Source organism: Dipteris shenzhenensis, chromosome 10 (assembly GCF_047967505.1).
Source record: "Dipteris shenzhenensis isolate YYH24624 ecotype China chromosome 10, Dip_SZ_1.0, whole genome shotgun sequence".
Classification (NCBI taxonomy): Eukaryota; Viridiplantae; Streptophyta; class Polypodiopsida; order Gleicheniales; family Dipteridaceae; genus Dipteris; species Dipteris shenzhenensis.
Window position 1 is genome coordinate 5,281,886 of NC_141605.1, and position 14,233 is coordinate 5,296,118.

The 14,233-nt window shown below is 46.3% G+C and overlaps 1 protein-coding gene across 1 annotated transcript; it reads right to left on the minus strand.

Annotated features, from left to right (window-relative positions):
* Positions 1-442: 442 nt before the first annotated feature.
* On the minus strand, positions 443-14,013 carry SDRB (short-chain dehydrogenase-reductase B). The gene is made up of 5 exons (XM_087380384.1): positions 13,657-14,013; positions 5,244-5,403; positions 1,507-1,682; positions 1,161-1,385; positions 443-1,048 (listed from the first exon to the last, which is right to left on the minus strand). Exons 1-5 carry the CDS (start codon positions 13,846-13,848, stop codon positions 881-883), a joined length of 921 nt encoding a protein of 306 aa, XP_087236510.1. The 5' UTR covers positions 13,849-14,013; the 3' UTR covers positions 443-880.
* Positions 14,014-14,233: the final 220 nt, after the last annotated feature.

Sequence of the window (14,233 nt, forward strand, 5' to 3'; positions counted from 1 at the left end):
GCTGGACAAACGTGTCTCATTCCCTGCCATCCAAAATATAGAAATGGTATGTGCGCTACACCATCTCAAACTCCTTTACAGTCATCAGGTAGATTAGTATCTATCATAAAATCGAAATGATAGGTCTAGGTGGAATGATACGTGTCGGTAATATGCACCAAAATTAATATTTGCTTGTTGTACCAATATACAACTCATCTTCTTCTTGAAACGAGTTGACTTTTAGCAAAACCTATCACAGTATCTACAGAACTGCTTCTGTGCAGTCCTACTTTACAAAAGCATGTCATATTTACTAATCGTTGACATATAATTTTAAATCATGTCAAATGCAAACTGGGATTGCAGACAAATTTTAAAAATTGTATAACCATCTAGACAATATACACAGGTTATTGTACACATTCCCCATTAATACATGGCAAAGAGTTGGCAGAAGAGATACAGTCCTCAAATAGTTCGATTTTTATCAGACGCAAATAATGCAATTATATCGGACACTCAGTCTGTAAGGACAACAATTGCTCCTGCATTACGCCAGGTCATCATACCCAGCAGATGAGAGTGCAGCAAAATGCTGATATAAAATAGCTAGAAGCAATATAACCTTTTTGTATAAGCTATGAGTGGAATAAGAAATGAAGACTGAGGTACTACAAGCATTTGAGGTTGATTTTGGGGCTTTTTCTAAGAGCTAGCTTTTTTATTTTCAAGAATGCAGGCTCTGCAATATTTGAACCCTCCATACTGCTCATATTGTTGTTCCAAGCCTAAGGGCTCCTTAATCATCATTCGAACCATTTACCATAACAAAAGTCTATAAAACGTTGCAGAGACTAAATGGAACAATTCCACTTAATTTCTGCAACAGTAAAGAGTTTCAAAGCTTGCTTTGAGTGGAATTTGGAATGCCAACTGCCCGGCTTTTTCGCTCCACAGCTCTAGAAGCTGCAATGACGTTATCTCTTGAAATAGCTGGTGGTTTATAAAGCCAATGTCCCCCATCTACCACAAGTGTTTCACCACTAATCCAGCTACCCGCATTTGACTGCGGGAAAAAAACTTTGCTATTGTAAAAAATATATTAACCAATTCAAGTAACTCATGAGTATATTGTAAATTGATTCTTTCGGCAAACGTGTCAATTTGGAAGAAATTACCGCAAGAAAGAGAGCTGCCATTGCAATATCCCAGGTCGTTCCAAGGCGACCGACTGGAATGGTAGCAGCAACTTTGTCAGAAAAAGTACCAGCACTATCAGAAACTCCAAGTTTGAGTGAGCCAGCAGTATTGCCCACTGGGCCTGGCGCTATGCCATTGACCCGTATGCCATATTCTGGACCCCACTCAAGGCACAAGCTCCTTGTCAGACTGTCAATGGCAGCCTGAAGATGTAAATATCTCCCCCAAAAAAGCAAGCAATAGAGATGAGTCCTGATTGTAGGGTCAGTACACCGCAATTACTCTAAATAAATTTGCCCAATGGTGTGCTAGAATACTGATTACCTTTGCAGCAGAAGCATGTGATTGATACCATGTAGCTCCATAGTGTAGCGTTGCACTGATATTGATGATGACACCACCTTGTGTGCTCCCTGCTTCTCGACCCTTGGCACTCTTTTGCAGTGCAGGAAATGAAGCATGACACATATTGAAAGTTCCGACAGTGTCGATCTCCATGACTGATCAGAAGATTTACAAAGAATTCCTCATTTAAAATGGCAAGCCCAACCTTTTTCTCCTTCACAACCATGCTAAGAATTTAAAAGGGAAGTCTCAACCTTATGAAGTAACCAAAAAAACAAATGTGACATAGCAGAAGTTAACAATACGGCATAAATCATGGCCAAATGTCAATAAAATTTCAACTCCAGAATAGATTAAAATTCAATCATTGCAAACATGTCAATGGCATGGTGACAACAGCCCTTGTTGGTATTGAAGTGTGTTAGAAAAATTCACATGTTCAGGGGTGATGCCCACATTTGAGGTCTCGAAGTCCAAACCAATCGTAACTCGTTTATATTCTAGCTTGAAAACTGTTGTCCCCAGCAACTGAATCTATAACTCTTTTCAATTTACCAGCCAAGGGAAGAGGGAGGCCCACGTAGATCCCAGCATACCAAGGAGAAGGTTCTGGAGGCAGCACCACTACAGGTAAATTACTCCTTGATGTCTCGTATCCTAAAAGACAAAGAACCCTCGTCAGTACACGAAGCGCTTTCTCTAGACGATTCGAAGAAAGCAATGGAGCTGCAGTTAGAATCCATCGAGGAGAATGGGACCTCGGAGTTGGTTCCAAGACCAAAGCGGCGACTAAGTACTCATCCGATGGTACTCTAAATAAACATACATCCCGTCTTGTGGACAAAGGATACTCAAAGCAACCTGGGATCGCTTATGAAAACATCTTCGCCCCAACTGCTAGGATGGCCACTCTCAGGACAATATTAGTGGCTGCTGCTCATGAGCAACGGCGGATCTTTCAGATGGATGTCAAATCAGCCTTCCTTAATGGAGATTTGAAGGACGAGATCTATGTGAACAACCTTTAGGCTTTGCCAAGTCAACAGGGATGGTACACTAGTTAAAGAAGGCTTTCTATGCCCTCAAGCAAGCTCCCCGAGCCTGGAACCATAAGATAGATCAGTTCTCTGTACAGAAGCGTTTTCATAGGTCACGAGCTGATCCAAATCTATACATCTTCTGGCAGGATGGTCTTACTACACCCATAATCCTATATAGACCTATTCATTACAGGGAGTCACGTAGCTCATATTTCCGAGACAAAGACTTCTCTTTCTCAAGCCTTTGAGATGATGGATCTAGGGTTATCGCACTTCTTTCTGGGATTGGAGATCTGGTAGGGAAAGTAGGGCTACTTTGTGTCACAAAAGCGGTATTGTTCAGGAGCTTCTACATGCTTTTCACATGTCAGAGTGTAGATCTATCACATCCCCCATGGACACCATCACCAAACTATCCAAGTATGATCCTAGTGAGCCACTAGATGCAGGCCAGTACCGTCAGCTGATCGGATCTTTGATCTGGCTATTAATACCACATTGGATCTATGCTACTCTGTTGGACTATTGAGTTCATTTATGCAGACACCGAAGAAGACTCGTTGGGATGCTGGCATGAGGATCCTCGGGTACCTCCACGTACTCATAATCAAGGGTTATTCTATCAATTGCGGTAGTAGTCCAAGATCCAGCTACTAGATTGAAGTGATTCAGACTGGGGAGGAGAGTCAGATACTCGTCGTTTGACCACCGGCTATTGCTTCACCCTTGGCTAATCACTTGTCACATGAGCAGTAAAAGGCCACCCACCAACCGAGTACCGTTCCACTACCTGTGAGGCAGTTTGGCTTCGTCGGTTACCTGGGGAGATTGGGTTCCCGTAGATGTCCCCAACCGTCATCCACGGTGAGAATTAGAGTTGTATAGCACTTGCTTGAAATCTGGTGTTCATGCACGGACAAAGCATATTGAGATACAGTATCACTATGTCTAGGAGAAGGTGCTCGCTGACGTGATCCAGCTCATCTTCTGTAAGACGGAGGACAACAAGGCAGACCTCTTCACCAAGCCCTTGGCATAGCAAGTGCTTGGAGATCATTCCAGCTCCCTGAGGTTGATCATGATCCAGGAGCTGAGAGGGGCTTAGAGGTAGCATCTCTTGTATCATAGAGTGAGGGCCATCGTTGTGGGTCTGCCCGCCCATGTGAGGTAGAGTGAGGACCATTGTTGTGGGTCTGCCCACCCAAGAGAGGTAGAGGGGGTCGGTTTCAGGATCACCTTGGAAGCTCAGCAGCCATGGACAGGTACAGCGGGTGTGGGGCTGATTTCACCCGCACCCAGGCCCATGTCAGGCTGCTTTGATGGCACGGCTGCTGCGGGTTGGTGCAGAGGGGTGTGGGGCTGCCCCTGGGCCCATTTCGGGGCTGCCACTAGGCCGCCTTGCTGGTGCCTAGGTGACGCCTTGGTTGGGGCATCAACCTGGCCCCCAAGCCTCGTCAAACACCCAACCAGCAGGTCGGGTATAGCCAGACCTAGGGTCGACCTGCCTCAGCCAAACCGCCCCCTCAGTCGGCCCATTTGGACCGGAATGGGGCCCCTATATGTAGGGGCTTTCCCATTGTTTCTCATAGATTGCAGTGGGTTTTCTGCCGGCAGTAGAGGCACTTTTCCCCGAGTTTGTGTGCAGTTTGTGTACTCTCTTTTGGTTGTTCAGATCTGCTGCACTTCTCACAGGTGCTGCATGGAAGAAACCCGTGTTCCAGGGTGTCCTACCTGTATGAAGCTGGATCTAGAGAAGCAAGAGTTGCAGGAGCTGATGGAGCATCTGCATCGACATTTGGGTATTGGACCACAGTGGGGGTGCCAGGATTTCAAGATCACCACCCCATCTAAAAGCCCCCATATGAGGACACGGGGGGAGGAAGAACAACAGCATAGGAAGGGATGAGAGGAAGCCACAGGGGTAGAAAAGAAGCACGCCACATGGGTAGCTCTGAGAGAAAGCAGGGCATGTGTGGCTGCCATGTGGGCAGCACAAGAGGCTGCCACATGGGCAGAGCATGGAGCAGAAGGGGCTGGTGAAGGGCCCTACATGCAGGGCAAGGCTGGGGCTGAGCAGCCCAGCAAAAAGGCCAGCAAATGGGCCTTTATAGGCCATGGAACAGGTCGGCCATCTGATACGTGTAGGTCGGTGGGACCCCATTTTCATATCCAGAACTTAGAAGAGTTCAGTCCAGGACAGTCTGCAGATCCCACTGACGCTCAAGGGAGACCATGCAGGCTGACAGAACACAGGAGGTTCCAGGAGAAGGCATACTTGGCTTCAGGGGTGCCTTGCCTGGGCATGAGTAGGTTGAGGTACAGTGCGGGTCATCCTTAGTCTCAGGTTTGTCCATTTTGGAGCATTATATATACTTCTGGCTGTACTACGCGCTGTGCAGTTCTCAGATCTGTGCTTGTATTTCTTATGAACTGTGTGCACATGGAGTGAGTGATCTCTGTTAAGATTGTGTGACCTTGGGGATGTCTTCCACTGCTGGGAGTTGGGCAAGCAAGCGCTCTATTTTATCGGACACAGTATCAGGATCTTTGTTGTGGTAGTTGGCAGATGCACGATTTCTCTTACATAAGGGTAGTTGACCCACCTACCCCAACAATTCTCGTGTATACTATTTCCACAGTGAAACAGCAGGTAGATAGGGTTACAATCAAATGAACCTGTTTTAAAGCCTTTTGGTGTGAGCGCTTCTGCTGGAGCAAGAAAGTTCCCTGCTGCACTGTTGACAAGGATATCGAGTTGACCAAAATGTGAAAGAGCAGCTTGGACTGCTTTTTCTGCATCTGTAACGGATCGGACTTCTCCCTGCACAATTTCCACCTGTCTTTCCACATGGCATAAACACTGAATCAGAAAGCAGAAACTATATATATTTGCTGCACCTCGAAGAAAAAACAGGATGTTTGAAGAACAACAGTAAACCATATCTTCACCCGTAGCTGTCATGCACAAAAGAGATGGCACTCCAAATCAAAGAGAATTACCACGAGTACGAACCTCAACTCTGCAACGTTAATATTGATGCCTTGATGTGGCGAGTTCAAGTGTCAACACAGAAGTCAGGGTGCTCTGATCGGATCCCCTAAGACTAAAGTATGCACATGACATCAAGGTTATGGACTTAATGGACACACTTGACACAGTGACAAGGGGTCCTCTGGACTTGAGTGAAATTAAGTTACATAAAGGGGAACTATGTGATATTCACCAATGAGCTACAAGTGGTGCCAAAGTGTTTGAAGCAACAAGGTATACGACTTGGTGATGTCAAAGTGTGTGAAGCAAGATGGTATAGGGACTTGAGATCGTAAATAGCACATCATATTTCATTCATTTCCAGTATGCATGAGCTAGTACAAAAATGTAGATTACATTCGGTCCTGTAAAGGGTACACATTGAAAAGTTACTACAGAAATTTTCACATACTATATACACATTACCCAATTGGGAGCTTCTTAGTTTACTTGCTCTATCGATAGGCATTGATAATTGATTTAGCTTTTATATTTACAAGAGTTTATAATAAATCCATGAGTTTATAACGTGTTAGATCTGCAAGAGACTCCAGGGACCTGGCCTTAGGAGTAGTCCCATCTAGCCCCATCACCTTGTGGGCGTAGGGACCAAGAACCATTTACTCAACTAGTCCTCGAGTGGGTCTTAGGAGAAAAGATGGAAATTATCTCTAAAGTCATCCATTGGTTCATATCTTTTAGTTATGTCTATGGGATAGAGTTTGATCTTCACTAGTTATGTGTATCGTAGAAGTCACCAAAGGTATCATACAATGTCGTGCCAAACAATCGGCTCCATATACAACACCTTTATTGTACCTTGCCTCTACTATCCTCACCACTTGGTTAAAAGCTCTACCATCTATTCTACTTCCTTCTATTTCTAGGCATGTTCACAATGCTTCTTGCTTCTCATCATTGTAAATATTTGGCTTGAAGCCATGGACGTCTCCCCCTTCTCATTAGGGTGCTTCAATCATAACACTTTATAATACTTGTAGTCTCATTGATATAGATTCCTCATCAATTTATCCACAACAAAACAAACAGAGTAGGGAGGAAGGGAACTCTCGAAAACATGCCCTTGCAAGGTCATAAGCATAGGCTCACCCTTCTAAGGCCTCATAGCCATGGCTTCCTGCCTACCTAGGGTACCATCATACCGATACACAAGGCGGGTGATCCCATGGATACTGGGAACTACCGCACTCTTATGATTGGCCACACTCTGGCTAAGATATATGGATCGATACTAGAGAGGGAGATCAGCAACCACACAGAGGGTCACGGGCAACAGGCTCTTGGGCAAGCAGGTTTTTCGAGAACCACATTTTCACCTTGAGGGCTATCATTGAGGAGGTGAAGTCGAGGCATCAGAAAGTCTACACTTGCTTCGTAGACCTTCGTAAGGCATTTGATACTGTCCCATCTTCTTGCTTGATCAGGAGGTTACAGGAGTTGCAACTCCCATAGATCATGATCTTGTTGGGGGTCACGAGTCTATATGAATCCGTCAGAGGGAGGGTATGTGCCCCAAGAGGTCTATCCAATAGGGTTGAGAGCACTATCGGGGTGAAACAAGGCTGCCCCCTCTCACCAACTCTTTTCGGGCTCTATATCAATGATATCACTTCCTTTGTAGATCGCCTAGGTGGAGAGGATTCACTTTTGGCTGACCTGATGGGGCATTTACTGCTGTATGCAGATGACATAGTCCTCATATCATCCTTAGTAGAGGGATTACAGAAACATCTAGAGGCTCTGGAGATGTTTTGTAGAGAGAGAGACTGACAGTTAACCTTGAGAAAACCAAGATTATAATCTTCAACACCTCGCGAGCGGTGTCCCATCACCATAGCTTCACATACCGAGACGATCCAATGGGGATAGTGCAATCTTACACATATTTGGGAGTAGTGTTCACAGGACTAGGTTTCACGATGATCCATGCAGGTACTGCACGACTCACACGAGGACAGGGATGCCCTGGCCCGACTAGAGAGGAGGTGCTTCTAGGCACACTTTCAGGACCCTCCGACGAAGGGTTGGCTTTTTGACATGCTGATGAGACTGACTGCCATGTATGCAACACCTTTCTGCGGGCGTGATATATCAATGACAGAGTGGAAGAGATTTGAGAGGCTACAGGAGATTATAGGATCCGAGATGATTCAGAGCAAGACCTCAATCCCCCATCAGATTATACATGCAGAGTTCGCTATGACCCCTCTCCAGGTTGATGCCATCTTTCAGACAGTGAATTTCCTCCACAGAGTATGGGCCTTACCCTAGTGGAGGTTACCGAGGCTAGCATTGGAGTCTTCCAGGTGACTAGCAGAGAGCAATGTTGATACAACATGGTACGCACGGGTATCAACATGGTTGGTAGTCACAGCATCCAGATGGACAGACTTCCCCCCTTTCAGTACAACATGGATGCACCACCCGAGATGATTCCACGAGATGAGATCAACCGTATCATACGATTCCAGCTCCATACATCTAGGGCTTGGGGCTGAAAGGAGTTCCCCACCAAGATCCAGTTCTACCATGACCACTTCCTAAGGGCCTCAGAGCATGGTCTCGTCATTAGACCTCAGTACCTCAAGGACATGAGAGTCCCACATGCATTAAGCATCGCCATCGGTCAGTTGCGAGTCTCATCACATTAGCTGAGGATTGAGGCAGGGAGAGCTAGAGCAGAGGATCTACTCACTATGCCGCACGGAGGAGATCGAGAACAGAGGAGCACTTTCTAAGTGCCTGCCCAATCTACTATGAGATCCGTTGGCGATACCACTGCCTCTTTCAAAAGGAGCATGGCTTTGGTTCACTTACATGGCTGATTCATTTTCAAGATTGATTGAAGGAATGAAAGGTGCTATTGGGAGGAGCAAGGCCAGCGGGGATGTGGAGTGGGAAAGCACCATTGTGACGCCAGACTAGAGAGCAACAGAGATTGATGCCACAGGTCACCGAGATCGACAGAGCACCAACACTTGTTACAGATTTCTATGCATTTGAGTCAGCCGCTGGTGAGGCAGAGGGAGAGGAGCTTGATGAGATGAGAGCATCATGGATTAGCAATGGGAGTCTCCGCCACGATGCTGCTAGACGAGAGACACACACTCCACATGCGACACAGAGAGGGACCAGAGCATGCACTATCGAGGTCCAATCTATTTCAGCCATCCTCAGAGGTGACCGTCAGAGATGAGGCGTCACCCTTGACGTAGCCCATCGGATACAGAGATCGAGGAGACCACGCCCTCCACCGCATCGAGAGACAGCTCGACAGACACAGATACAAGAGCTCCTCACATCTCATCAAAGAGGCACTAGGTTACCTGGATATATGGAACCTAGGCATGTACTTGGAACATTAGCTCTGAGCACCTAATATTTTGCTACTCTAGCTTAGCACTTTAGCTTTCAACAAGGACCTTAGTGAGCCCTTTGCTTCAGCCCTTAGTGGCTTGTATGAGTTACCTTTTGGTTTTTGCATTTTGTCTCATAGGCCTGCAAGGCCTCCCGCAGATGTTAATACCTCTCTCTCTCTCTCTCTCTCTCTCTCTCTCTGTGTGGACATAGAGGGTTACCGGACACGACACGTCACAGACTTCTATACACTTGAGTCAGCCCTCGGACACAATGGAGTGGAGGAGGAGGAGCTAGCCGACATGAGAGCAGTCTGGATGAGCAGCTGGCACAGTACCACCGAGAGAGGGGCGCAGAGGCCACATGTGCGACAGAGAGCCCCCAAGATACACTCTATTTAGGTCTGACCTATCACAGCTTTCCTCACGGAGACTGACAAAGACGAGGGGTCACCCTAGACATAGCCCAGAGAGTCCAGAGAGTGAGGAGACTGCGTCCCCCACTGCAACACGAGATAGCTCGACAGACACAGTTACGAGACATCTTCACAGCCCACCAGAGAGCCATCATTGTACCAAACTTCGGTTTCGTCCCAGCACCTGGATAGATTGATTGATTGATATGGCCCACTCTGCAGTTGTAGCTGACTTTTTTTCTATGATTATGATTCTGTTAGCATAGATTACTACTCAGCAAGGGTCCTAGCGTACCCTTGCTTCAGCCCACTGAGGCTTGTATGAGTTCGCTTTTCTCTACACTTTGTCCCATAGGCTCGTGAGGCCTCCCATGGACATTAATATATATATATATATATTTCTTTCTTTCTTTCTCCGGAGACGATACCACTGCCTCTTTCAAGAGGGACATGGATTTGGTCCAGTCTCACGATTGATCCACTTCCATGACCCCATTTGCATCGGGCTCTATCTAATTGAGATGCAAAGGCACAGAGAGACACTACTGCGACGGATCAAAGAGCAACAGGAGGTGACCATGCCACATGATATTGAGGCAGACCGATCATAGAGACATGTCACAGATTTTTATACATTTGAGTCAGCTTGAGGACACACTCGGGTGGAGGAGGAGGAGCTAGTTGATATGCGGGCGGTATTGATCAACAGAGAGAGCCAACACAATGTTGTCAAGTGAGGGACACTGAGGCCACACACGACACAAAGAGTGACCAGAGCACACACGATCGAGGTCCGGCCTATCTAAGTTCTCCTCAGATGAGGCGTCACTCTTGTGATAGCCCATCAGATCCAGAGATTGAGGAGACCACATCCTCCGCCACAACGTGAGACAGCTCGACAGATGCAGTTCAAAAATATCCTCGCAGCCCACCGGAGAGCCACCACGATGCCAGGTTTTGGCTTCTGAGTCTCAGCTTTCAGTTTGTATTTGGGTTTTGTTTGAGCTCTTGAGCTCTTTAGGTTAGAATAGCACTCAGCAAGGGCCCTAGCGCGCTCTTTGCTTCAGCCCTTCGAGGCTTGTATGAGCTATTTTCACTTGGTGTACTTTGTCCCATAGGCCAACGAAGCCTCCCGAGGGCATATCTCTCTCTCTCTCTCTCTCTCTTTCTTTGAGTCTAGCTATTTATCCCTAGTTTTGCACTTTGAGTTTGCTTTCTGTATTTTTCAGCTAAGTTTAGTCTAGTACTCGACAAAGGGTCTTAGTGAGCCCATTGCCTCAGCCCATTGCAGCTTGTATGAGCGTGTCATTCTGTTATTGTACTTTGTCTCATAGGCCCGGGAGGCCTCCCAAAGACATTAATACATCTCTCTCTCTCTCTCTCTCTCTCTCTCTCTCTCACACACACATTTTTTTGTGGACTCATTATTTTATTGCTGTGAAATAATTACATTCATAGGTACTCCAAAAGCAAAGTAACTACTACTCAACTGAAATTTTCAGTATAAGCCATATATACATCATGGTCAATCAAACGAGTCTAAAAGCAATCATAAAACGATTGCTATAGAGATCCTTTGAAAAAAACTAAAGATGAAAAAGTAGGATCACCAAAGACTCTATGATTTCTGTCCATTCATAGAGTCCAAAGTGCCCAGTAGCGCACCCAAACAAAAAACAAATCAAAACCCTGTCTAGCTGGAGGAAAACCAAATAACCAAAAGAACCTGCCAAAAGTAACAGTAGGAAATCTCGCTCGAAGCTCCTGACGAATGAGAGCGAGGAAATCGCAAGTATGTGGACAGTGCCAAAAAATGTGAGGCACAGATTCAACAGAATGTAGACATCTGTGACAAACAGCCGGGGCAATATGTCTATGCGCGAGTAACTGCCCAAATGGAAAAATGCCAAGTAGGACTCGCCAGAGGAAAACCTGTTGCTGAAGAGGGACTTTATAATGCCAAAGGAGACGCAGCCGCTTTCTCCACCATTCCATATGCCAAACAGAATTGGCTCTATCAGAAACCCAAGACGGAGGTAACAACACTTTATACAGAGAAGGCACTGTGATATGTGAGAGCTTCAAAGGATGAGCTGAAGAGGAGAAAGGATGGAGAGTCCAATCCTCAAGTCTATCCTGAAGTTCCAAGCGCGGTACTGGCAAGAAAGGTTGAAGCATTTCTGAAATTTTGTGCCATAAAGGACGATAATATCCTGAAGTTCCAAGCACGGTACCGGCAAGAAAGGTTGAAGCATTTCTGAAATTTTGTGCCATAAAGGACGATAATGAGCTCCCAAACCATACTTGCTAGTAGCCGCAGAAAAAGATAAAAGAGTGCCATCATCCTGAAGTACATCCGCCACAGACGCAATTCCTTTGAAAGATATAAAATAGGAACGCCTGGGTTCTTGTATAGCCAAAGAAGGGTGGAATACACACACACGCACGCACGCACGCACGCACGCATGCACAATTCCACATGTGCACTACTTTCACATGGTATCAGATGTCGAGGTCGACTAGGGACCGGGAGAGCACGGAATCGACACAGTTTAGGCATTGTGATGTAGAACTAAAGGCAAATCAAGGGCTGATCCCTGATTGACGAGCCTGGTACAAGGCGATTTGAGACAGAGGTCAAAGGAGGCTGTTCGGAGCCACCAGCCCAAGGCGTGGACAGCATAGGGGTCAACATTCTGTTGGAGATGGCAGCAAGGCAGCCTCTTCCTCTCTCCCACACCCCCATCTCGCCTTCTCTCTCTTCTTCTCCGCCCGGAGGGCTGGTTTTTCCAGGTTCAGCAGAAGTGTGGGGTTGGAGTGGCTCCATGGGACCCAAGTGTACAGAGTAAGGACAACAAAGTCGACGGAGCTAATTATGCCCATTGGAAGCTGAACATGAAGCTTTGGTTCGTTCACAAGGGCCTTTGGTAGATTGTTCAGGGATTCAAGAGAAAGCCCAAGCGTCCATGGAGCTCTATCCATTGGGATGTGGACCATGAGGATGCTTTTCTGGAAGAGTTACAGGATACGGAGGAGTGTGATTGCAAGGCGCATTCTGCGATGGCATGGACCGTTTCAAAAGAGGTCTCCAACAGTGCACACGGCTGTCACTTTGTAGGTGCAACTCTATAGTCATACATGACTAGATTTTGGCAATGGGCACTTCTTTAACCTCTTCTCAGTTTGCCACCCTGATCCTCACCAAGCTCCCACCACAGTACAAGATGGTTGCTTGGTGCCAGGTCACAACAAATCAGCTGGATTTCTATGACTACGCTCCCTTCTCTTAGAAGAGGATTCGGTTCTCCTATCTCAGGGTAAGCTAAAGAAATCTATTATGGCAGTGAGTCATACTTAGGAGTACAGAAGAAAGGAAGGCAGAGGTGCTATGCGTGTGGGAAGAGAGGGCATCTGGCCAAGGATTGTCAAACCAAGGACAAAAGCAAGTCTCAGGCCAGGGACACACAGTCAAACCCATGGTTAACACGTACGATCGTTTCCAATAAGTACCGTCATTCGTCCTCCCTCTCTTTATGGCTCTCTGTCTTGGGATGGTCTGTTGCGCTGCCTATTGCTGTAACTAATTACTGCCAAAAATGACCCGCTAATAAACAAATGCATATTCCATTGCATCAGTGGATGTGAAAGGATGCTGTAAATGTGTTGAAAAATGGCATAAGACCATTTGAAGGCCTTTATCAAAGAGGTCACACCGAGGTCAATTGTCTGTTCTTCTATGAGATAATATTCATGAAACAGCTGGCTTGAAGAACTACTGCAAGAAGGCCAAGTACGAAAGGAAACAGAAAGTAACAATTGATTACGATCTCCCCGGGGGGGAAGCTAACAGTCTTGGAGGAAGGCTCTGGAGTTAGGGTCAGAGAACTTGCATGTAACTACCAGCACTTAAAGGTAACAAATGTGTGATAGTTCCCCTCAAAGGCACAAGGAAGTGTTACAGCAGCGCACACCGGAGCCACACAATTGAATCGTGAAGACTCAAGAAGGGAGATGGCTCTTTCTCATAGACGACATCAGACGGTAGAAGAAAGAGGCGCCAATTCCACGCAATGGTGAGATCGGAATAGAGCGGTGACTCTACGAAGTTACCTACCTGTACAGAATAGACTGTCGACTAAAGACATCATCCATCACGAATCGACTTGATAACCGTGGGTCTCAACTCCACAATTGCAATCAAATAGCAAACACTGCTGAGATGGACGGAAGAGAACAAAACATCCTCAAATTGGATCGATGATCACCTTCACATTCTCCCCACGCAGAGAGGCTGCCGCCTGTTCTAACACCCATAGGCGGCGTCCCATGAGGACGAGGGAAGCTCCATGGAGGCCGAGCTGGCGCGCAAGTTCGAACCCAATACCGGAGCCTCCTCCCGTGACGAGCGCAACTTTGCCAGAGACAATGTTCTCGCGGAAAGGAGATTGCTGGTCCATAGAGAAGGAAGCGGCGAGTGTGTGTGCGTGCTCAGTGCTCAGATATCCAAATCTCCTCTCGTACAACCCGCGCGGAGCTTGATGGTTGTCGGTTCTGCGTCGTCTCCTAGTGTGTGAGATGATTCTCTTGTACTCTACTCTCGCATTTCCCTAAGTCTAGCGTCCAAAGTTCAAACACTCCTTATGTTGGTCTCCTAATGTAAGAAATTCTTGATCTCCCCGATTTATTCCGATAGGTTTGTAATTTTGTGCTTCATTAGTGTTTGCATTCAAAAACTTCATTACATTAACAAAATTTTAAAGATTCTAAAGATTCATTGAAAAATTTATTTGGTCCTATTCTAGTTTCATTACCCTAATCTAATCTAACTAAACCACCTAATCT